General features: G+C 46.7%; 1 protein-coding gene across 1 annotated transcript in view; it reads left to right on the forward strand.

Moving 5' to 3' along the window:
• The first annotated feature begins 5877 nt into the window (after nt 1–5877).
• WNT5B (Wnt family member 5B) overlaps nt 5878–24237 on the forward strand; it is a 94766-nt gene continuing 76406 nt past the window's right edge. Inside the window, exon 1 of the mRNA XM_050937071.1 lies at nt 5878–5979. Coding sequence (XP_050793028.1) covers nt 5974–5979 — 6 coding nt within the window. The 5' untranslated portion in view covers nt 5878–5973. The remainder of the gene's footprint in view (nt 5980–24237) is intronic.

Raw genomic sequence — 24237 nt, forward strand, 5'->3', positions numbered from 1 at the left:
TTCTTAAACAAGAAAAGCTTTTAATTAAAGAAAGAAAAAACAGTAAAAATTATCTTTATAAATTTTTAAAAAATGGAATAGGCACAGGGTCTTTCAGCTATAGACACTGGGAATACTCTCCCAGCCTAAGTATACAAGTACAAATTAAAATCTTTTCAGCAAAAATACCAATTTGAACTCCTTTCAGCCAAATGCACATTTGCAAATAAAGAAAACAACCATAAGCCTAACTCGCTTTATCTACCTAGTACTCACTAGTCTGAACTTATAAGAGCCTGTATTGGAGAGATTGGAGAGAAACCTTGTTGCACATCTGATCCCTCTGAGCCCCCAGAGTGAACAACAACCAAATTCTAATAGCACACACAGAAACTTCCCTCCCTCAAGATTTGAAAGTATCCTGTCTCCTGATTGGTCCTCTGGTCAGGTGACAGCCAGGCTTACTGAACTTGTTAACCCTTTATAGTCAAAGAGATATAAAGTACTTCTGTGCTATTAACTTTTCTTATCTGTTTATGACAAGGGGCAAGAAAAGAAGATGGGTGTGGGGCAGTGAAGGTTTTAATACCAGCGAGGCAAGGCAAGTCAGGCATCTTGTCTGGAATGAGGCCTGCTTTGACAGGGAGCTGGACATATCTTTTCCAGCTCTGATTTCAATGATTCTGTAAGTCCTGTCTTCTCTCTCATCCTTTGCTATTGAAAACTCTCACAGATCCACACAACCTACCTTTTTCACTTAACCTGCCTCCTGCTACCAGTCTCCAACCTAGAGAGAAAGCTGGATGGGAATTAAAAACAAAGCATCAGTCCCAGTAAGAGGAAGTGTAAAGAAAGGTACAAGTAAAATGTTAAAAGGTAGCACTGAGTAGGCATGAGCCTGACATGGGGTTTGGTGCGGTTGGAGAAAGGGCATCTTATCGAACAGACACTAAATTGACAGAGAAACTGCTCAAGAGATAGAAGCTCAAGAGGACCACAGAAATACCCCTCTGGGCCTAACTTTGGCTAAAGGTACTTTGGGGATGTGTTGCTTGATCTCTGATTATAAGGTCTCAATCTCATATTTGTTAGCATCTTTGGCTGCACAGATTATTAAAATAGTCTGTAGATTCATGCTGCATAAAGAGAGGGACTTATATTCAATATACTTTTTATATGTCTTTCTTTTATCAAGTGGGTCTAAGTGTCTCATCTCTTACTGAACACAGATTGGTCAGAAATCTACCCTCCCTCTTTCTGCAGTTTAGATCATTCTCATTCATGTTGGGGGGAGGAAGGCAATGTCCATTCTCTTGGTGAAAGAGAAAGAGTGGTGTGGGGAAAACATTACTTTTATGGCCATTGGGAGACAGGGTGGACAGAAGAACTGAACATGACTTGTACTCTTCCCCAGGTACTGTAAGGGTTAAATCATACACTACAAATGGTGTGATGCAGCAGGCTTCCTAATCCTGCTGATACAAAGCATAGATCTGTTGTGACACTGTCCCCTCTCATTATCATTCACATCCTAATCTCTGGTCATGGGACAAAATTCACTCTCCTCACAGTTTCAGTTTTGACTGGTAAGGCTTTTTAAACCAAGCAGGAGTCATCTCGCTCTTTAGATGAGTTTGGACATCTTCTTCCATGGATTTTACAGAAGTGGAAATCTCCTCACTTGTCGTGCGTGCCCAAAGTAGCTGGTGAGGTTCCAGGTAGTAAGTGTACTTCCCATTCCAACTCCCCCGAAAGTAGATCATATATTTAAAGTACAAAAACTATGATGGTATGGTCCGGGTATCACAGAAAATCTTTGTAGTAGGGGATAAGAGAAGTTTGTGGGCAGTGGAAAGAAAAAGAGACACCCTCTTCCCCTTCCAGAATGAAAAACTGGGACACTTTACACTAAGGGGTTGGGTAGGAAAAAAACATATGTATCCCCGTATCACTCCCTACCATCTTCCCTATTGTGTCCCCCACCCACACACATGCCTTACCAATTCATCCACATCTTCATTCACCAACCACTCTGTTTCCCTGCACTCAGTCTTACCAGCCACGACTGCTCCCTTGCCAGTTCAAAACCTCCCCAAACCGCCTCAGCTCTCTCCAACCCCCGCCAACTCAGAACCTCCTCACTCATACACCTCTCTTCCTTCCTGGCTAAGAAGTCTGCCTCTTCGCATCAACCTCTTCACAGCTCAGAACCACTCCCTCAGTGCCAAACTCTCTCTCACCCAACGCTTCCCAGGCCCAGAACATCATACCCCTCTCTATGCACATACAAACACACACAACTGTCGAGGCTCAGAACTCTTCCCTCTTGTACCTGACACCCACCACTACCACCAGGATCAGAAACCTCCCCTACTTCTTTTAGATCTGAAGAAGCAGGAGCAGAGGCATTGAGGAAGGACTGTGGCAGCAGGGAGTGATATGCTCTCAATTAACCTCATACAAACCCCTATTCCTTTCTCCTCCCCTTCCATGTGCGGAATGGACTACAATGGCTGGCAACTACCAGAAACACGTGCACCCAGCCCTATATTTTGCCTCTGTAGGTAGCTTTACTGCAGCCTCTATATCAGACATGGGCAAACTATGGCCCGCGGGCCACATCTGGCCCGCAGGTCCATCCTGCCCGGCCTCTGAGCTTCTGGCTGGGGAGCCTAGTCCCAGGCCCCCTGCCCACTGTCCCCCCTCCCCTGCAGCCACACCACCACGCGGGCCACACTCTGGCCTGCCACTCCCACTGGGCAGCATGGGGAGTGCAGCTGGCTCTGGCCAGGTGTCGCAGCTGCGAGCTCCTTCTGCTGGTAAGGGGGCAGGAGGGTTGGGTAAGGGAGTGGGGAGACCTGGGGGGCAGTCAGGGAGGAGGGGGCGATTGGATGTGGTGGAGGTTCTGGGGGGGTGGTCAGGGAATGGAGAACGGGGAGGGTTGGAAGTGGGAGTCCTGGGGACCCTGTCAGGGGGCGGGAATGTGGATAGGGGTCAGAAGGGCACTCAAGGGACAGGAAACAGGGAGGGTTGGATAAGGGGTGTGTGATCCCAGAGGGAAGTTAGGGGCAGGGAGTCCCGGGATGGAGTGGTCAGGGGACGAGGAGCAGAGGGTGATTGTCTGGGGGTGGGGGTGTGGATAGGGGTCAGCACAGTCAGGGGACAGGGAGTAGAGGGGTTGGATAGGGGGAAAGGGTCCCAGGAGGGGGTGGTCAGGGGACAAGGAGCAGGGGGGGTTGGATTGGTTGTGTGTTCTGAGGGAGGCAGTCAGGGTGGGAAGTGGGAGGGGTTGGATGGGGGCGAGGGACCAGGCTATTTGGGGAGGCACAGCTTTCCCTACCTGACCCTCCATACAGTTGCGCAACCCCAATGCAGTCCTTGGGCCAGAAAGTTTGCCCACCCCTGCTCTATATGTATTCCCAGCTCTGTGCCTTCTCCCTTTGCCTTCAAGTACTCTCCTAACGGTAGCCAGCTGTACTGCAGCCTCCAGGGGCTTAAAGAAGTACCACCCCCACAGGAGTCCCTGTGCAGTACATCAGACACACTACACAGTTATAGCATTAGTGGTGGAGCTTTGGCTCAATAGCCCCTAACAACCAATTGCACCTGGACCTCCCCAGACCAGGGTAGACAGGCAGCACAGTAATTAGGTAGTACACCAAATGGTCCAGTACAAATTGATACATCAGCTCTGAGAAGCACCACTTCTCAGAAAGAGGATCCTTTGGAGCCAGTCCCAATATGTATTAGTGAACAAAATGCTCTGTGCCTTGTTCTCTGGAGACTGGATGCTCAACAGTTAAAGTTCTGCAAACACACAGGGAACAACTTCCCATCTCATAAAACACATTTAGCTCCAGGTGAGAAAAACTGGCACCCACCACTCACTGCAGACAGTGCAATTTGGAGGTGGTGTTTCCCTCTAATTAGCTGGTATTTGCCATAACAGCTATTATGTTTCTGGTTATAAAGTCCTGAGGACAATGGTTCCTTATTTCCTACCAAAAATAGTGAGTTACTATTTATTCCCAGACATACCTTTGCTCTCCCTAATTCACATTGAAAGAAGGTATAACTGAGTGCAGTGATGGGAAACGTTGGATTATTTGGTCATAAATTAAGACAGCCAAAACCTTCAATTATTTTTTTACTATATATCCTGCATTCAGATGTTTACCTATTTCTCTAAAAGTGCCCAGATAAATATTTCCTCTCTGAACATGAACAGAAGCTCAAAGCTGTTTGAAAGCAGACACTAATGGGCGGATGTGTGCCTCAAATTACATTTGCTAAACCAGACTGAGTTCAGTAAAAATGGTTTAAATAGAGAGTGATTCCAGTTGGCCAGATATATGCCTGGGGTAACTCCCTTGCAGAGTTATTCTGGATTTGAACTGGTGTAACTGACATCAGAATCTAGCCCACTTATTGCACCTTTGCACTTGTATGCTAGCCCTGCTGCATTTGGAATCCTGATACTAGAGCTCTGATGCGAGGATCCCAATATGCCAGACTGCAAATCCTGGTATTATTGCACTAGTGTGTAAGTGACACTGAACTCAGAGACTGGGAATGTAAATCTTGCTACTAGTGTGCTGGTATGTAACCCTGAGGGCCAGATGTTGATCTCAGGTACACCAGAGTAAATCTGTAGTGATTCTGCTAAATTTGAAGCTCCTCCAAATTTATACCAGTATAAATGAAAACAGACTCTGATCCTGAATATGGAAACTAATATGTAGAACCTATTGCAGTGTGAATGTGAAGTCTGATAGTCCTACCTTTGAGTGTGAATCCTAATACACTCTGAATGTGTATCCTGATTAAGGCCACCCTCCTTCCCTGGAGCAACAATGGTGGTCCTGGACTGCGTGCTGCCACCCTCCCCCCGAGCACCAGTGGTGGTCCCGGGCCATGCACCACTGCCCCCATCCATGTTGGTCTCAGGCCACATGCTGATATCCTCTGCCCCAGGACAGCTGTGTCCCCCACAGAGCCCCCTCTCCAGACTACCCAAGATTTAGTCAGGGGTATATAGAACATAATCTGGTGTTTCACTGGCCTATGGATCTGCATTCCCTAACCAGACTACTTTGCATCTTGGAATATAAGAATGGCAGTACCGGGTCAGACCAAAGGTCCATCTAGCCCAGTATCCTGTCTACCGACAGTGGCCAGTGCCAGGTGCCCCAGAGAGGTGTCTGTTTCACTAGAGGGCGGAGGGAGAAGGATGCCATGCCCTGGGCTCTGGAGAGGGGATGTAGACATGCTTGGCTTCTTACAGGAAGTTTAAAGCCCAATGGGGAGGTGTCTCCGGAAGGGAGTGGGGGGCTCTGGGTGTGTCCCCCGGGGAGCAGGAGGGTCCGGCATTGGGGACTGAATGTGACCAGAAGACCTGGGCCTGCAGAGGATGTGGGGGCTGGGGATGGAGTGGAGCTGGATCGAGGGTATCTCCTGGGCCGGGCGAGGCGGGGATCCCAGGCTCTGGCAGGAGAGTCCCCGCGGCTCAGGCTCTGTCTGTGTAGCTGCGGACCGTGCGAGGCGGGGCGGGCCCGGCCCGGGGGCTGGCGCAGGGCGTGGGGGAGGCGGGGCGGAGGCTGCCAGAGCCCCCGGGATCTGCTTGCCCTGCTCCGGCCCCTGCACTCGGCACCGCAGCTGCCACAAACTGCGGCCGCAAGTTAAGCCCGGTCCCCGCGGCTGCAGGGAGAAGAGCCCGGGGCAGCCCCAGCGCGAGAGAGCGGGTACCGGGGAGCAGCCCCCCGCCAGCGGCGGAGCCGGGCGGCCCGGGCACTGGGGGCGCCAAAGTGCTGGGACAGGGGGATTCGGATGAGCCTCGGATTTAAAGGCTAAAGGGCAGCGAGAGCCGGTCGGCCCCGGGGGCAGGTGCGTCTCCTGACATTGCAGCGGCCTCCCCCGCGCCCCCCGCCGGGCTCCCTCTGCCCGGGAACGGGACTCACCTGCTGCCTGCGGAGCCAGCCTGACAGGAGCCGCGAGATGCAGGTAGGAGGGGGCGGGCGAGGCCGGCCGGAGGGTGTCACAGCCATGGGCAGACCCGGGGGCTCTGGGCTGAGCCAGCCCCGCCTCTGGACGCTTTCCCGGTGCCTTAATCCCCCCCGGCCGCGGGGAGGGGCGGGCTGGCTGCCAGCCCGCGGCCGGGGGCTCTGCCTGGCCCCTTCCCATTCTCTGGCCCAGCCTCTCGGTGCCGAGCCCCAGGCACTGGGCCAGGCTGTAAGTCCGAGGAGCGGTCCCAGGCCGGGTGCCGCTGAGCGGGTGGGAGCGGGAACTCCGCCCGGCCGGCTGGGGGCACGGGGCAGCAGCGGGATCCGCGGAGGGAGAGGGGCGGGCAGCTCGTCCTGGGCCCAGCTCAGGTTGAATGAGGTGGCGGGGGAAGCGGTTTCTGTCCCCGAGGCTGCACGGCTGGAGCCCTGCGCTGTTCCCCCTCCTGGAACAAAGCTGGAGCTGCTGCTGGGGGGGGGGGGGGCAGGAGAGCTCCCCCCGGCCCTGCCTGCTCCCTTAGCGTTGTTGTGGCCCCTGCAGCAGGCAGGTGAGGGGGGGGCTGCCCCTCGGGGTCGCTGCGGGGGAGTCTGAGTTGTGCTCCGGGGTGTCTCGCTGCGGCGCGCGCTGCTCAGCCCTGGCCCCGCGCCCCCCGCCTCGTTCGCCAGCCCAGACGCGCTGGGTGGGCGCGAAACTCTCCGCAACTTTCTGTCACTTTGTGCTTTCCGAACTGGCGTCTGGACGTTGTGCTGGGAGGCGCGGGGTAGCGGGGGCCGGGCTCTGCTCTGAGCCCTCCCCGGCTGGGGCTCGCGACTTGGGACTGCTCAGGGCATCTTCGAAACCTGGACTCCGGGAGCGGGAAGGTGTCCGCTATTCCGGGAGGCCTGGACCTCCAGCGGGGGCTGTTGCGGTACATTTAAATCTTGGGGGGAAGGTACCAAACTGAGACTACGGTCCTTTCTCCACAGCTGGGCGCGAGCAGTGCTGCCTTGCTCCCACCTTGACTGTCAGCGTGCCCTGGCCTGGGGAGAGAATTCAGTTTCTGGGACTAATTCAATCATCGGCCCCTCTGCTGGGACAGAGGCATCAGAATAGTGGGTTTTATGCTCAGTGCATTTGTCTACCGGCACCTGGACTAAGGCTGCTGGCGGATTTTACTAGGTTATAGCTTTCAGTTACTACCAACCAGAGATGGATTTGAATTGGTGACCTAGAGGTGGAAACTTGCCATTACTTACCCTGCCGAGCAATCCCATCCTCCTGTACCTCTGTTAGGCAGGCTAGGTCTGCCTTGTGCCTGTGTCATGGCTTATGGATGCAAGCATATAAACCCATAGGTTGTGTTTTTGGGGGGCTTTTTTTTTTTTGCCTTCCTCTGCAGCATGGGACACAGGTCACTTGCTGCTTTGAACTAGAGTAAATGGTCTATTCTCTGTAATTTAATGTCTTTAAATCAGGATCTGAGAACTTCAGTAACTCAGCCAGAGGTTATGTGCCTATTTCAGGAGCGGGTGGGTGAGGTTCTGTTGCTTTCAATGTGCAGGATGTCTGACTAGATGGACACGATGGTCCCTTCTGACCTTAAAGTCTGTGAGTCTACATTGGAACACACACAAACTCGTGAACGAGAGCAAATTAACACCTGTGCACCCCCTCACTGTCCTCATAGAATCATAGGACTGAAAGGGACCTCAAGAGGTCATCTAGTCTGGTCCCCTGCACTCATGGTAGGACTAAGTATTATTTAGACCATCCCGGATAGATGTTTGTCTAACTTGTTCTTAAAAATCTCCAATGACGGAGATTTCACAACTTCCCTAGGCAATTTATTCCAGTGCTTAACCACCCTGACAGTTAGGAAGTTTTTTCTACTGTCCAACCTAAAACTCCCTTGCTGCAAAAGCCCATTGCTTCTTGTCCTATCCTCAGAGGTTAAAAAGGACAATTTTTCTCCCTACTCCTTGTAAAAAAACACTTATGTACTTGAAAACTGTTATCGTGTCCCCTCTGTCTTCTCTTTTCTAGACTAAACAAACCCAATTTTTTTCAGTCTTCCCTCATAGTCATGTTTTCTAGATCTTTAATCATTTTTGTTGCTCTTTTCTGGACTTTCTCCAGTTTGTCCACATCTTTCCTGAAATGTGGCACCCAGAACTGGACGCAGTATTCCAGTTGAGCAGAAGAATTACTTCTTGTGTCTTCCTTTCAACGCTCCTGCTAATACATCCCAGAATGATGTACATGCATGCATACACCCTTTTGTATATACGTTAGAATACAAACATATGTGTGCCTTTCTTGCACACACATCAACATGATGACATCATCATGCATCAGCATTCTTTCTCTCCTGCACCAGCTTCACAAGTGCATCAACACATGTTTTCTACAAGCATCATTGTACTGACGGCTTATGTGGCTGCGTACAGCAACATAGTCCCATCTGTTTCATGTATGCCAACACACATGCTCCCAAAAATATGCCAATTAGAACTCTCAGTCTCTCATGCATAAATATGTGCAACAGCTTTCATCTGCCTGTGTACCAACATCCATGCTCATTCTTATCCTGGCATTCCACAAGTACACCAATTCTCTTGTGCAATGTCACATGCATATTTGCACAAAATCTCTTTTTCCAAACTTGATTGAATGTGTACACAACACACTTGTTCCCCCACCTCTGCACAGAATTTGTTGGTGTGCACACGCACATACTTCCACACACATACACCTCACTCCTTTCTCACATACACACTAGCACTGGCATACATATGTGCGTGCGCCCACACACTCCTCTTTTCTCCCAGGCATGCAAGTGTGGATGCTCACATCTGTACCAATGCACACATTCTCATGTGAGCCAATTCCTTCTGTGTCACACACAACAACACTTCATATACCAGTGTTCATGCTTCCACTTGCTCCAATTCTTTCTCTCTTGCTCACTCAAAGAACTCTTATATATGCCTATCAACATGTTCCTTGCACATGCCAACACACTTAGATGATACTGGTAAGCATATCTCCCCCCATCCAATATATACATGGGCACATATATTTTCTAACATATACACTCTCTTTTGTGCCAGGACATACTCTTTCACACACATTTGAGCTCTCTCTCCTCTCTAGTTTCATATGAGCCTTGGTGCATAAATGATCTCAGGCATGCACATATGCAGGGACACACAAGCTCTGTTTCCCTTTGCATGTCTGCATAGACATCCCCTTACCCTACCCAGTATGCATGGGTGCATGGACACTGGCAGCACCTTGGTCTTCACTTCGCATTTTTAGACTTTCTCACCCATGTGCACAAACACTCTTGCTCTTACACTCTCTCCCTCATGCATGCACTTACTTATGCACAGCGGCCATGCACTGACTATTTGAAATGGCTGTCATTTTGTCATAGCACTTTTTGCTTGCTAGCACATGTCCATCCTCTATCACATGCACAGGTTTTGTTTTAAAAAGGGAGTGAAACAAAGTGCATATCCTTTAGAAAAAAGAAAATAAAGACTCAGGCCTGACTAAGTTTACAAAGTTCTGGAGGGATTAATAAAGTAGAAGGGGATGGAGGGGAAAGAGAGAGGTTCTTTTTTACACTACTGTCTTAGTCATCAACTTATATGAAGTAAGATGGCATTTCATTATATACCAAGCATTGTCAATATATGGAATAAATTACCAAGTGTGTCAGAAACTAGTGTATGTTACCATTTATTTTTCTTCTTTTAAAGAATTAGACAAGTATACGGCAGGAAAACCATTGTGAGATCCAACTGCCAATTCAGAGTATGAGGCAGAATTGAATAGGCAAGCTGGCCTCTCTCCATCTGTGGGTTTCCTGTGCTCCCAGGCTCCATCTCTCACGTGTGTTTTTATGCCCAGGAGTGTCAGCGAGGGATTCCTTCCTGTTGGAAAGTAGTTTCCTCCTTGCTCACTATGTTGCTGTAATATTAGCACTCTCTTCTCTTTAAACACGCCCTGAATTCACCTTTTTCTAAGATAAATATCACATGCGGTACTTAAAACTACAGTGTCTTCACATGTTATTAATCCCCACCTCAGAGTATTGAAGTTGAAAGGATTTTACAATCTAGTTCACGTCATTATTGCAAACTTCAAACATTTGAAAAATCTTAAATCAAGCCCCCCAAAATGTGTGATTGGCTTAAAAATCATGTGCTTTTTTTAATTTGGGGTTCTCTTTATTTCCCTTCTGGGTTTTTGTTTTGTTTTGGGTTTCTTTGAGATTTTGGAGTGGGCAAAGAATATTTTCAAGGTTTTTTTTCCTGAAACTTACCTTTTTACATGAAAGCCAAGATTCTCATGTAATCACTTGTCTACAGGAGCTGAGGCTCTTAGTAAAATGCCAAATATTGTGAGACTTGCAATAAATTCACAAGAGTTGGCAATTCTGTTACTCTTCACCTTTAATGCTCTTTCCATTTCACTCTGGATCAAAAGGTTGGTACGTTTCACATTCTGTAGAGTGCTTCTGCACTACTATGATGGTGTTGGATTTGGATTTCCAAAAATGCAAGGCAGCAAATCATCAGAAATACCCTGTTTATTGGAATCAGTATAAACATTTGTGTTAATTAGTTTTTTTTCTATTTTTTTAAAGCAAAACTTAAGTATAAATTGACTGAGTGTCACTTAAACCATTTCAGAATAACTTGGGAACACATAACAAGCACTTCAGTAATCCTTTTAAAATCAGGATTCAAATAGCCAAAACTTTCACGGCAGCACAATTTTAACTAACTGCGGCTCATACAGTATTTTTATAGAGAAAGGGACATAAACTTATTGATAAAAGCAAGGCAGACTTCGCTGAAAAATTGGAGAAGGTGCAGAGAAGAGACACACAAATGGTTTGTGGGCTGGAAAAAGTACTTTACAGTGAGAGACTTGAGGAGTTCAGTCTGTTTAGCTTATCAAAAAGAAGATTAAGGGATGACTTGACTATGATGTATATGTACCTTAATGGGGGGGAAAACTGCAGGTACTATACTGCTCTTTCATTTATCAGAGAAAGGCATAAGAAGAAACTATGGCTGGAAATTAAAGCCAGACATTCAAATTAGATTTAAGGCACAAATTTTTAACGGTGAGGATGATTAACCATTGGAACAAACTACCAAGGGGGAAGTGGTGGAGTAACCATTTCTTAAAATCTTCAGATCAAGACTGGATGCGTTTCTAGACAGGGTTGGTGCAACCCATTAGGCAATCTAGGTGGTCGCCTAGGTCGCTAACATTTGGGGGGGAGCATTTTGGGTCCTTCGGTGGCAACCGCGGTGGCCAGATCTTCGGCTGCCCCGGTTGTCGTCGGCATTTAGGCAGAGGAACCTGGGGCAGAGGGGCGCAGGGAGGGCTGCTTGCAGCAAGTAAGGGGCGGTGTGGCATTCAGGGGAACGGCTCCCCACCCCAGCTCACCTCTGCTTCGCCTCCTCCCCTGAGCACGCCGCCCCACTCTGCTTCTCTCTGTCCCAGGCTTGTGGCACCAAACAGCTGATTGGCGCCGCAAGCGTGGGAGGCGGGAGAAGTGGAGCGGTGACGGTATGCTCAGGGAGGAGGCGGAGCAGAGGTGAGCTGGGCCAGGGAGCTGCCGCACGGCTCCCCGGGCCGCGGGGAGCTGCCGTGGGATAGGGGGAGTGCTTCAGGGCAGAGGGGAGGTGGAGAGCTGCCACAAGGTGCAAGGTGGAAGTTTCACCTAGGGCGTGAAACATCCTTGCACCCGCCCTGTTTCTAGAAGATGTGCTTTAGCCAAACGCAAGTTATTGGTCTCTACAGGAGTAACTGGATGAAATTCTATGGCTTGTATTCTACAGGAAGTTAGACTAGATGATCTGATGGCCCCTTCTGGCATCCCAATCTAGAAAACTTATGTGAACTTTTCTGTGTATAATGAGGTGGAGTGATGGGGCAGCCGGAAGCAGATTGTCGTCATTTAGCACAGCAGTTTCACATTTCACAGAGTAGCTATATAAATCTTATATTTATAAAATACCTTTCATCCCAAAGTGCTTTCCAAGCTGAAACTAATACATGCTACAAGCTATATATACATAGGGCTGACTTAATTTACCCTTGGTAGTGCAGCCACCTCTACGGTAAAGCATGGCAGCTTTTTTAACAGTCTAAACAACATTGACTATTCAAGGGTGTGGTATTGGATCTGAATTAAGCAGCAGAGGGGGAAAGCATTGCCTACTGATTGTCAGCATCACCTCCTGCATCTCTTAGTATGGTTTTCTTTAGACGTCTTTCAGCTAAGTACAGTCCTACTTTGCCATAGGCACCTTGCTCTTAACATTGCTGCTATCTTCAGACTGCAATTTCACACAGACACACCCCTGAAAAATCTTTCCATGTAATATGAAAACCACGTGGAGGCGCTGGGAATGCAGAGGATAATGGGGAAGAAGTGCTAGTTTGTTAGTCTGTCCCATAACTTCATATTCAGTGATGCTCTAGGCTGCAGATTCTTATCCTTCAGTGGTTTTGCTGTGGGTGCTCCTCTTGGTACCCAGCAAAAGCAGATGGCTAGGTCTGTGTGAATCCCATCTCTTCTACTGTGTATGTTTACCTGTCTAAATATAACTCCTCAGCCAGTCTCATGCATCCCAGACTGACCTGTTCTCTTGTGGCTGAGCTGTGGGTCTGGCTCTTGCTGCAGCATTTCCTGGCTGCTTTGGGCTCATAGTTTGTAGCTCAGTCCCTCTCTCAAACAGATATATGTTAGACACTCATACTCTCTAGGACTTTGGGAAGCCAGTTCTCCCTTTTCTAGGTTTTATTTTTAAATCTGCCTGTACAATGAGAAACCTAACAGCTCTCAGGAGTGGAGGGTCCCTATTCCTCCCCCTCCCCTGATTGCTCACTCCCTCTCTGAATATATACAATACAGTGGGCTTCAGGAAACCTCTTGTCTGCCTGTTACAATCCACACAGTTTATGCTGCAGCTCCGATCATTCCCAGAGATCAGGCATGCGGAGGCAACCCTTAAAGGGACAGTGTCTCTCTTTCAGCCTCTGTCAGAATCTCAGAGATGCGGTTGGCAGATATTTCCCACTGTATGCCTTGTCTATTTCTATTTTGTTTAGAATTTGATTCCTTTGAGTTTGCTGTAGTTTTTAATTTACATAGGAAAACCTTTATATACACCTCAGCCTTTGAAGAGCAGGGGAGAGAGGAGTGAAGTGGAGAAGGGAAGGACATAATTCTCTGCTGGGTTGAATTAATTTGTTTTAAAATCCTATTCCAGAGACTAGCCTTTACAGTCCAACCCTGCAGCCCTTACATATCTAAAGAAAGACTGAAAGATGAAATCATTAGTGCCTTGCATAACCATGCAAGAAACTCTTGATTGATTTAGTCTACCACATGAAAGAAATAGTTTGATTCCTGGCATGATAGACTGGAACTCCTTGAACTAACCCAATGGCCTTGTGGTTAGTGCTGTTGTATTTGGAGTAGAGGTAATTAAGGCCGACGTTTCCAAAAAGGACTGTTGATTTTGGGTGGTTCTAATTTTGAGTTGTCTGACTTGAGCCACTTTAAAAGGACCTGATTTTCAGAGGTGAGGGGTTAGCACTTTCTGAAAATCAGGCCCCTGTAAGTCATCTGAAATTGGTTCCCCAAAATTATTAGTCACTTTTGAAAATTTTTGCTTAAGAGTCTAAAGCAGTGGTTTTCAACTTGCGGTGCACAGACCCCTGGAGGTCTGCAGGCTATGTCCATGAAAGGTAGTCATTACCATAGAACAGTGGTTTTCAACCTGTGGTCCACGGACCTCCATTCAAAATTTTTTTAGGGGTCTGCAAATGAAAAAAGATTGAAAACTATTGGTCTAAAGGAGAATTAGAAAAACTGTTTGTTATTGAGAGAGATTAATTCAACCACACACAAGCAAGAATGCTGATGCGATCTCTAATGAGGAGAGACTAGTTCAGACCAACACTCACAGAACTCTTGACTACATGACTCTCCTGCAAAGATATTCAATTAGAACAAACTGTCCTAGGCAGATCAGTAATCTGTGTCCAGACATTGTTGCATACAACTTTTAAAGGTGACCTGAAAAAGAAATAAAATGTGTTTCTCTCTGATGTAGAAAAAAAGGCTGCTTGCTTTTTACCTTAAATCTAGAAGTGTCAAGACTTCCTTGGTTTTGTTGGAGGATTTTTTGAGAGTCTAAGATGTTTATTGCAAGTTATTACAGCTTAATGGGAAGGGCTTAGAGTTTGAATATTTAATAAAATAATTGTTTTCCCAAGTGTTCTTTAATTGTTGGGGTTATGCAGGCATTAACAAAAACAAACAGAAATCAGTGTTTTTAAACAGTCTGACTAAAATTCTTTCCTTGTCAATTGTTCAAATTTTAGTATTCATTTCTTATGTGTTATGTCATTGTTTCACTAGTTCTTAACCATAGCATCTCCAAGATAGACAAGATCTGACTTTTTTTAAAGAAAAAACCAAGAGGATTCTCTTATTTGGTCACAAAAGCTTTCAGAACTTCTTTGTACATCACAGAACAGTGAAAAAGGACACAAACCCAAATTTGTCTCGCTTGGAAGTTCACTTTTTAAAATGGTTTAATTATTTCATGGGTGTTATGTATTCTACACTTCTAATTTTCTGAAATCTTGTTTTACACTCAACATAGAAAATGGATACAATGAACAAATAAAATGAAATTACACAGTGTTTTTCTTTTACAAATTTAGCCAGTCTGGGGCTTTCCTAGTACACTATCTAGCTGACCCACCCATTCATTCTAATCTTGCAGGATCTGGGCTTGGTACAATGTCATGGTTTTATTCAGTAACTATGCTGACATTTTCATTTTTGTGTCTTTTTTGGAAAGATTTAGAATGTCCCAAGGGAACTTGTTAGACTAGGGCCCCACCTTGACCAGAAAAATGTTGATGAAGTTTAGGTCAAGCCTAGACAACACAAACTATCTAAACCGCACCTAAACTCAACACTTGTCCTAGTGTAGATGCAGGGTAGTACCTTCAGATCAATTTTATCAGGTTGAGTTAAGGCCTAGACCTGAGCTAAAGATGTTATCCTGCATCTACACAGGACAAGTGGTTGAGTTTAGGTGAGGTTTACAGAGATTTAGGGTTGCCAACCCTCCCGGTTTTGCCAGGAGTCTCCTGGAATCAGGCTCTATCTTCCGGAGGCCACAGATCCCAAATTGGGAGATTTTAGGCCACTAAAAGTCCAGAAGTGCAGGGGGGGCTAAGGCACGCTCCCTCTCTGCCTTGGTCCTCCAGCACTCCTGAAAGTGGCCAGCACATCCCCATGGCCCCTGGGAGGAGAGGGAGTCTCCGTGTGCTGCCCGCGCCCCGAGTGCCGACTCCACAGCTCCCATTGGCCAGGAACTGCAGCCAATGGGAGCTGTGGGAGTGGTGCCTGCAGGTCTGGGCAGCGCGGGGAGCCTCCTATTCCCCGCAGGGGCCACAGGATGTGCTGGCCACTTCCAGGAGTGGCGTGTGGGGGGGGCGGTGCATGGAGCCCTCTGGCCCCACTTACCTTGGGCAGCTCCCAATCAGCAGCGCAGCAGGGGTAAGGCAGGCGCTGCCCCTGTAGCTCCCAGGGGCCACAGTTCCCAGCCAATGGGAGCTGCGGAGTCAGTGCTCAGGACACTGGCAGCACGTGGAGACCCCTGCCCCCCCAGGGGCCTCAGGGACGTGCCGACTGCTTCCAGCACAATGCCTGGGCAGGCAGGGAGCCTGCCTTAGTCCCACTGCATTGCCAATTGGGAGCTGCCCAAGGTAAGCACCATCTGGCCAGAGCCCCCACTCTGCACCCCAACCCCTGCCCCAGCCCTAAGCCCCCTCCTGCATCCAAATTCCCTCTCAGAGCTTGCACCCTCCATCTGCTGCCCCTTTCCTGACCCCCCTCCCGGAGCCTGCACGCCACATCCCCTCCTGCACCCTAACCCCAGCCCTGGGCCCCCTCCCAACATCCAAACTCCCTCCCAGAGCATGCATCCCAATCCCCTGCCCCAGCCCGGAGTCCCTTCCCATATTCCAAACCCCTCGGCCCCAGCCCAGAGAAAGTGAGTGAGGGTGGGGGAGAGTGAGACAGGGTCGGCTCCAGGCCACAGGGCGCCAAGAGCGTTCTTGGGGTGGCATGCCGCGGGGGGGCGCTCTGCTGGTTGCCGGGAGGGGCGGCAGGTGGCTCCGGTGGAGCTCCCGCAGGCGTGCCTGCGGAGGGTCCGCTGGTCCTGTGGCTCCGGTGGCGCATCCGCAGGCACGCCTGCAGGAAGTCCACTGGAGCCGCGGGACCACTGGACCCCCTGCAGGGAAGCCTGCGGGAGGTCCACCGGAGCTGCGCAGAGCGCCCCCCGCGGCATGCCGCCGTGCTTGGGGCGGCGAAATTGCTAGAGCCGGCCCTGGAGTGAGCAATGGAGGAAGGGGGGATGGAGTGAGAAGGGCGAGGCCTCAAAGAAGGGGCAGGGCTCGGGGAAGGGGCAGCGAAGGGTGTGGGGCAAGAGTGTTCGGGTTTGTGTGATTAGACAGTTGGGAACCCTACAGAGATTTCATTTTCTGACCAGCTCTACGAAAGTGTATTCCCACTGGTTCTTCTGGCTGACTATTCCAATGTTTTGTGTGTGATGACTTGTAATTCATTGCAAATTGAATTCTTGGTTGTGTCCACATAGTTGGTTTGGAGAGGCTGAGAGAAGTTAATTTTTCTTACTCTGTGTTGTGCTTTCAAATGAATATTCAGAATTCTTAACTAAAATAAATTTTCCTTCTAAACTGTTTCCTATGCTTCCTGCTGCATACTCCATATACAAATTAGATCTCTGTTGTTCTTCCAATGTAGTTAGACATCTCATGTGGAAGCTGGGTGTTTTAAACCTATGATTTGAGACAATCTTTTGCTTGGCTGTTGTCCAAACCAGGCTCTCTTGAAAACTAGCATACATCTTCTAGCTAAGAAGTCTCTCTCTCACTTACACACATACAAAAAACAAAACAAAACAAAACAAAAAACACACCTTTGGTCCCACTACTGCCAGGAACCGTTTTTTGCCAGGCCCTGTAACATTTGTTTCTAAAAATTCTTTCAGGTTCTCCCCAGAATTGCTAACACTCTGTTCTGAAGCTGCATCAAAGCACAATCCAAACCAACCTCTGAAACAAGCCATTTCTTTCTTTGTTTTGCATTGCTTTGTTCTCGCTCCTCTTCTAAAATGCAATTGGTCCCACTTTTATCACCAACCTATTGTGTCTGGAGCAAAGACAATTGAAAATTCAGAGGCCAGATTCACAAACAGTTGTGTGATATCTATTCATCTACACCAAAAGGAGACATGTTCTTAAAGGAAGAAAGACTAGTTCTCACAGAAACTTCCTCTGTGTATTCTCTGGCAAGACTATTACAAACATTACGTCATTGGATCAGATCAGTAAAGCTAGGTGAATATCTCAAACATTTCCACTAATATTTTCTAGAATTAAAAAAATTGAATTCAGGTTGATTGTTTTTGTACAATTTTGTATGTGATCTCCACTAATGTTTTAGCAAATGTGTTTACTGGCAGGAATGTTCATAGAAACAGTACATTATAAGCAAATAGACAGTGTTGATGGAATTTGTATTTTGAAGTTATAAATGCAAATATTTGCATCAGAAACCTGATTCCAAGAGTTGCATTGCTCCATTTGAGGAACGGAAACCATACCTGTCAACTATGTGTTCAATCAAAGCTAACCAAGTAGTTGAATTTCACTTATTGTGTACTGGCAACAAAATATTCACGAACAATCTATATACCAGGAATTATTTGTAGGAATTATCTGCCAAGTAATTTTGGATAGTAAAATTTGAGAAAATTCTAAATTGCTGTTGAAAAATCTGAGAAGAGGAAAAAGAGTCAAACTTCATTAAATTATAGATTGCAAATTATTCACGCAGCTCTACTGATCAGTGATCTTAAAGCAGGGCACTGTTACCTAGCAATTTCTAAGGCCTGGTTAACTCTTAGATTTGTCATGTACGCTAGAAGTGCTCTATTTTCCCATATAGAAGACCCTGATTCATTTCCCACCAGTCTGGTCTTTTGTTCTAGGGCCACCAGGGCAGCCCACATGGTCAGGGTTCTGTGATTAGTAATAAATCCTGGTTCATCTGGGCACATTGGATCATTCTAGACCAATGCTCACTTCTCACCCCTGGCTGACTTGGGAGTAGATTTGACGAGCTGTGGAAAAGTTTATGTTCAGCCTTCATGGTATAAAAGAAGGTCATTGCCTAGTCTTTCTCCTCTTCCTTTCTGTCCTGGATTGCAATCTCCATGGAAGACAGTCCCTCCCCCACAAAAATCCACGTTTATTGTCACAGGAAAGAATTGGTAACGTTCTGTCTTTCTCAACAGTCCTTATATAGCCCATGCCTGCTTGCAGTGGCATTCCATCCCCTCTAGTGGCTCCTAGACATCTAGAGATTGATGAATCTGCTACAATCTTGGCTAAGAGACAGATGACTTTTAGCTCATGGGATAGAGACTCATATACTAAACTTCAGAGGTGCTAGGTTCAATCCCGCTTGCCAACAACTGGGTCTGTGGATGTTACACTTGCACTTGAGGACTGATTGAGTTGCTAAAGCCCTTTGGCACAATGGCCATACTCATTTCCAAGCCCTGTCATAGCTTCTATTTGAGGACAAGAAAAATTACTCTGCATTTACACTAAAACCTCTCATTCAGTCATGCTCTGCCTAGTCCTGTCCTGAACTGAAGAGTTCCCCTCAGTGGGGTGGAGGGTTCCCTTAAACTTCAGTGAGGTCACTCATGTGAGTCAGAGTGGCAGGCTGAGGCCCTTAGTTTGGTTCATTTGTTGAGTGGAGAGAGAGAAAGGCCTCGTTCATGCTGCTGCAGAGACAGGTTATGAGCATTCCAGATGCCCCGACATCGAGATTCACTTCCAACAGATAATGGGTTATTTTCCAGATTGAACAATTTTAAACAAAAAGGGGCTTTTTTTCCCAATGTCTATTTCATTTTAAAATGACCAAGAAAAATTCAGGGTAAGGCTGTCAATCCAAAAATCTTAGGCTTTCCGATTCCCACTGTACTGTAGGTAGGAGCACTTTCCATAAAGGCAGGGCTGCATCTTCCTGTATACAGAGGAAAATTATGATCTGAAACAGAGATTCCTCCAAACTGGAAAGCCTCTATTACATTGCCCTCAGCTCCCTCCCTGCCTTTAATGTGGTTTAAAGTATAAATTGTCACAATATAGGATTGCAGCTTCTTTATTTTCCCCCCCCAAACATCTTTACGTTGGGGCTGACATGGAGAAAGGAAGAATGGCCCAGTAGTGGGGGCATTAGCCCAGGACTCAGGAAACCTGGGTTCAATTCCCTGTGGGAATTTGAGCAAATCACTTAAGGACAGATTTTTAAAGGCATTTAGGCACCTAAAGATGCAGACAAGCACGCAGTGAGTTTTCAAAAGTGTCTAAACAGGTTAATTCGCTAACTCCCATTGAAAGTCTACTCTCTCTTAGGTGCCTAACAGGATTTATGAAAGTATCTATCTGTATATTTAGGCACCTAAATACCTTAGTAAGCCTTTTTGTGCTTCAGTTCCCCATCTGTACAACGGAAATAATGGCAGTTCCCCACCTCACCGGCGTGTTATGGGAGAAATACGTTTAAAAGAATGTGAGGTGTTCAAATATTATTGACATATAAGTAACTTAATTGGAGACTTCTGATGCAGTCTCCTCTCCACCCACTCTCCCCTCAAATCTTATGGGACTGCTGTAGATAGAGGGCACTCTGAGGGGCAGGGGTCCCCTCAAGACTCCACTTCAGGTCCTTGTACTTTATTTCTCCCCCCCGACCCCAGCTCACACCCATGGGATTCTTGGAACAAACAGAAAAAAAATAAAAGTCCTCTCTGTTCTTTCTTCCCTTATGGGAGAGGGGAGTCCATGGGAAATTGAAAAAAAGCAAGTGTCACCTGGAATCCAGGCACTATTCCTAGGTCAGCCATTTGAACTTAGTCTACACGGGTCTACTTCCAACTCCTCCTCATGGGGCATGTTGATCTGAAGCTGGGTAGTGCAGCTTCAGGAGCAGTGAGGTTTGTTGGTGTCTCCCTCTTGGCAGGCCTGTCTCAGCTGTCCAAGGCAGGGGCAGCCTCCTCCCTGTTCACCATCCCTTCCTGTGGTAGGTTTTCCCTTTTAAGCTCCTCCTCCAGGCACAGCAAGCCTTGCAGGCACAGCAAACATCAGTTTTATATGATCTATATAGCAGATTTGTTCAAATCTGCTATATAGATCAACAAATCTGCTATATAGGTCAATTAAAACTGATGCTTTCCAGGATCTCCTCACAAGTCCTGGGTTCACTGGCTGACCTGAAGATGAATATTGTCTCCTAGTTCAAGTTCCTTGTTTTTTAAAACAAAACAAAACAAAACAAAACCAGCTAACCAAACCAACAACCCCCCCCCCCCACCATACTGAACACGAGAAGTAACAGACATTTCTGCTAGATTCCTACCTTTATTCTGCTCAACCGTTTGTACACCATGCTGCATTTTGGGAAGGGTGTACACCAAGCTAAATATATCTACCTTCTCCTTGAAATGTGGTATGGTGCACAGCGTTGTTTGGTTGAGTTCATGTAGAACCTAAGGTGAGAAGCCAGCTTTAATTTTCAGCCTTTGGTTGGATTCAATGGTCAGTCGACTCACACAGGACTTCTAAGTTCAGATCAGCAGCTTGTCTTTGAAGGAGGGACATAAAATCTAATTTTTAAACAAAAAAACACACTAATTTTGGCTACAAAAATAAAATTGAGACAGCCATATTTTTCTTGGTCAACAACCAATAAGAACGAAGAGTTGTCTTTGGACAAGTCACCTTAGAAAAACAAAAGTTCATAGCTTAAACACATTGGCTCACTGGGTACAGGAGTTGGTATGATACTAAGTATAATTCTAAATAGAAAGAGGTGCAGACATGACAACAAACTTTCCTGGAGTTCTTGGATTTGCTGTTGTATTCGGACACCGAAATTTGTACATCTAAGAAATCCATAAAGACAGTCAATGAAGTGAAGTGAATTGTCAGCTAAAGATGTTTAAAATTTACACTTTTTAGGCCTGATTCTGATCTCTGTTTCATCTCTTTTAGCTGAGTGACTCCTGATTGACATTGCTGTGAGAAGAGCAACAAGCTGTGTGTTTGGCTGTCTTGTTGGCACACAAGATAAATGTTTAAAACTCAAACTATCCCATATATGGCTTTATTTTTATCCCAAGGTTCTGATGATGTGTAACCCACAAAACTGAAACTTTCCTTTGTATTTCTAGTACATTGGGGGCCTCCAATAATAAATTGCAGAACTCCTCACTAAAACAATACAGACCTATAAAACTAGATTTCTTTAGAAGGTGTCAGTTGTTAGAGCAGAAGACTGGGAATCAGGGCTCCTGGGTTCTATTCCAAGCTCTCTGTCCTTGGACAAATCTGTGTACTTCATTTTTCCCGTGTGTGAAGCCTGCCTCATAACGGCAATGCAAATGAATGTCTGTGAGGTGGTGCAGGAAGTGCAGACCATTATCATTATCATCTAGCTGGGCGCTGTTTATACTCTCTATAACATAGTGTTGTTGAGAGGAGAGGCTGTGACATTTTTCTTCAGCCCTTATCGCAGACTGTGGCTATCCTGTCCCTTTGGCCATCCTGTCCTGTCCTCTTTGCTGTTGTTAGGGAGGGAAGCTAATAAATTAATAGTCTTTAGCAGACATTATTTTACAAACCGATCAGCTCTGTCTCTTGAATTTTCTGTTCTTTAGTTCTAAATAATAATGCATAGCACTTTACATCTGGAAAGTGAAGTGAAAACTAATTCATCTTCACAACCCCTTTTGGTGGGTATTATCATTTATATTTTATAGATGGGCAAACCGAATCATAGAAAGGTAAATGACTTGCCCAAGGTCATACGCTGAAGCCTGGTCTACACTTAGAAATTAGATCATGCTAGCTACATCGCTCAGGGCTCTGGAAAAATTTGCGCCCTGTGCAATATTATTAGCTCAACCTAACCCATAGTGAAGTTCTGGCTCAGAAGATGGAAGAATTCTACTGTCTCCTGGAGAAGTGGATTTACTACACTGAAAGACAATCCCTTTCTGTTGGTGTGGGAAGTGTCTACATTATAATGCTGCAGTGCAGAGGTGGCGTATGGAGGGGCATGCAGGGTCATGTGCCCCCCCCCCAAATTGTTTGGTCATATGGTGTGACTGTGCTGGGGTTGTGGGCTCACCCCACCCCCCACACTATCAGTGGATACAGGTCATCTCTGCTGTAGCAGCACAGCTGTGGCAGCATAGCTGTGATACTGTAGCGCCCATAGTGTAGATATACCCAGAATCACCGGCGGAGGCATACTTGGCTCCTTTGATTCCAGCAGTGAAAACTGAAATTGGTGGACTCAGTCAACACGTCTGGAACAATGGACATGTTACATAAAATCCCACAGCACCAAGTAATAGTGCCATAGTTAATACTTAAGTTTGGCAACAATCTGATGCTTTGTCCTGCCAATAAAGCTATTGACATGGAAACTAGCATCTGAGCCCTTGCCTGTCTGAAGGCAATTGGTGGGTTTTGGAGTTTTGGCCTTTAGATCAGGGTTTCAGCATATTGACGCTGAGGTCATGGCTTGGGATCCAGGGAGAGAGACAAATAGGTGCACCACGAGGATAATCTCTTTTTGAATTCTGAGACTCAACACTATTGTTTCCCACCCATGTCAGTCAGACCCTTTCTCGTGAGGGAATACATACTAGACAGTGAAAAGGAGCAGTGTGGGCAGGGAAATCAGTGTGATTTACACCCATCCCCTCATCTCAATTCCCTATGCAAATATGCACAAAAAACAATGGGTATATTTTTAAAAGCCACTGCTTTCCTTTTCATTCCTACGGGGGCCTCTTATGTCAGTGGCCATGAGAATGGGTCATGCATACAGGGCAGCACTTATAAGGAGCAACCTAAGCTTAGGACAGCACTCCACTCAGCCATGAGAGCATGAGCAGCTGTCACCAAAGGATCTCTACTCTACCCAAGGCAGCATGTAGCCTTCTGGTGAGTGGAGAGGAGAAATAAAACAAGAAAGAAGGTAACTGCGATTTAAAAGGACAGGAATGAAAGAAAAAATGGACAGAAAAAGACGTGATGTGGCAACTGATCTGGGGGCAGGGTGCAAGAGAATACAGGGGCCATCACTACTGCACTCTTTTACCATAGTGGTGAATGTAGGATAAATACGCAGACTGTGTGTGGCGGGGCAGAGCAGGGCAGGGCATGGGGGAAGTTAACACAAAAAGTTGGGACCCACTGCTATAAGCTCTCTGCTTTCAGCACTAACTTCCTCGCCTATGTTTTGCTCCCCACTCCTGCTTTGTCATCTCAGGCTATGATTTCCTAAATTGAGCAAAATGGGACTAAGTTAGTATTCTAGATAGGAAACATCAAAGGAAGACCCACAGGCTGAAGAAGTGATGCATGAGATGCCCTTTTCTTTATTAGCATTGAACCAATGTTTCAGCAGGGAGCTAGGGGGTACTGTGCTGTTGGAGGGCACCATCATTCACATGGGATGTAAAAATAGGGGCCTGACCAATTGTTCTTATTAAAAATCCTGGGGCACTTTTCACAAAACCAGGGTTGTTAATTCGTAATATCCTGCCCAAATTCCAATATGGGTAATTACACAGGCCCCTTAAACTTCTGTACTTTCAAGTAGGTATTCTTCACTTCCTAATTTATTGTGTCACGTGCTATTAAGCAGCTGCTGTGTTCCACCTCAGGAATAGCTGCATTACACCAGTGGGTAAAATGATCCTGACCTGTACAATTTGTAATCAAATTGTCGAGTGCTTTGGAATCTTTAGACAGAAGGTGCTATTTAATGATCCGTGGTATAATGGTTTTGTATACCCAGTGTTCACTACATGAGAGCCAAAAGCTGGTAGCCTGTAACTGACCATTGCTCACACTCCATCTCCCAGCCCAGACAGGGCCAGGAGGGTTCTCAGTCTTCATCTGGGAACCTCCCTAACTGTGTCTCAACTATCTGAGCATATGGAGACACAATCTACAGAGAACTGTAATGGGACATGCCTATCCACCCCACAAGTCTCTGAAAATGACTATCTCTGATGTTCACTAATGAGTGGTTGTGGAACTTCACAG

Source organism: Gopherus flavomarginatus, chromosome 1 (assembly GCF_025201925.1).
Source record: "Gopherus flavomarginatus isolate rGopFla2 chromosome 1, rGopFla2.mat.asm, whole genome shotgun sequence".
Lineage (NCBI taxonomy): Eukaryota > Metazoa > Chordata > Testudines > Testudinidae > Gopherus > Gopherus flavomarginatus.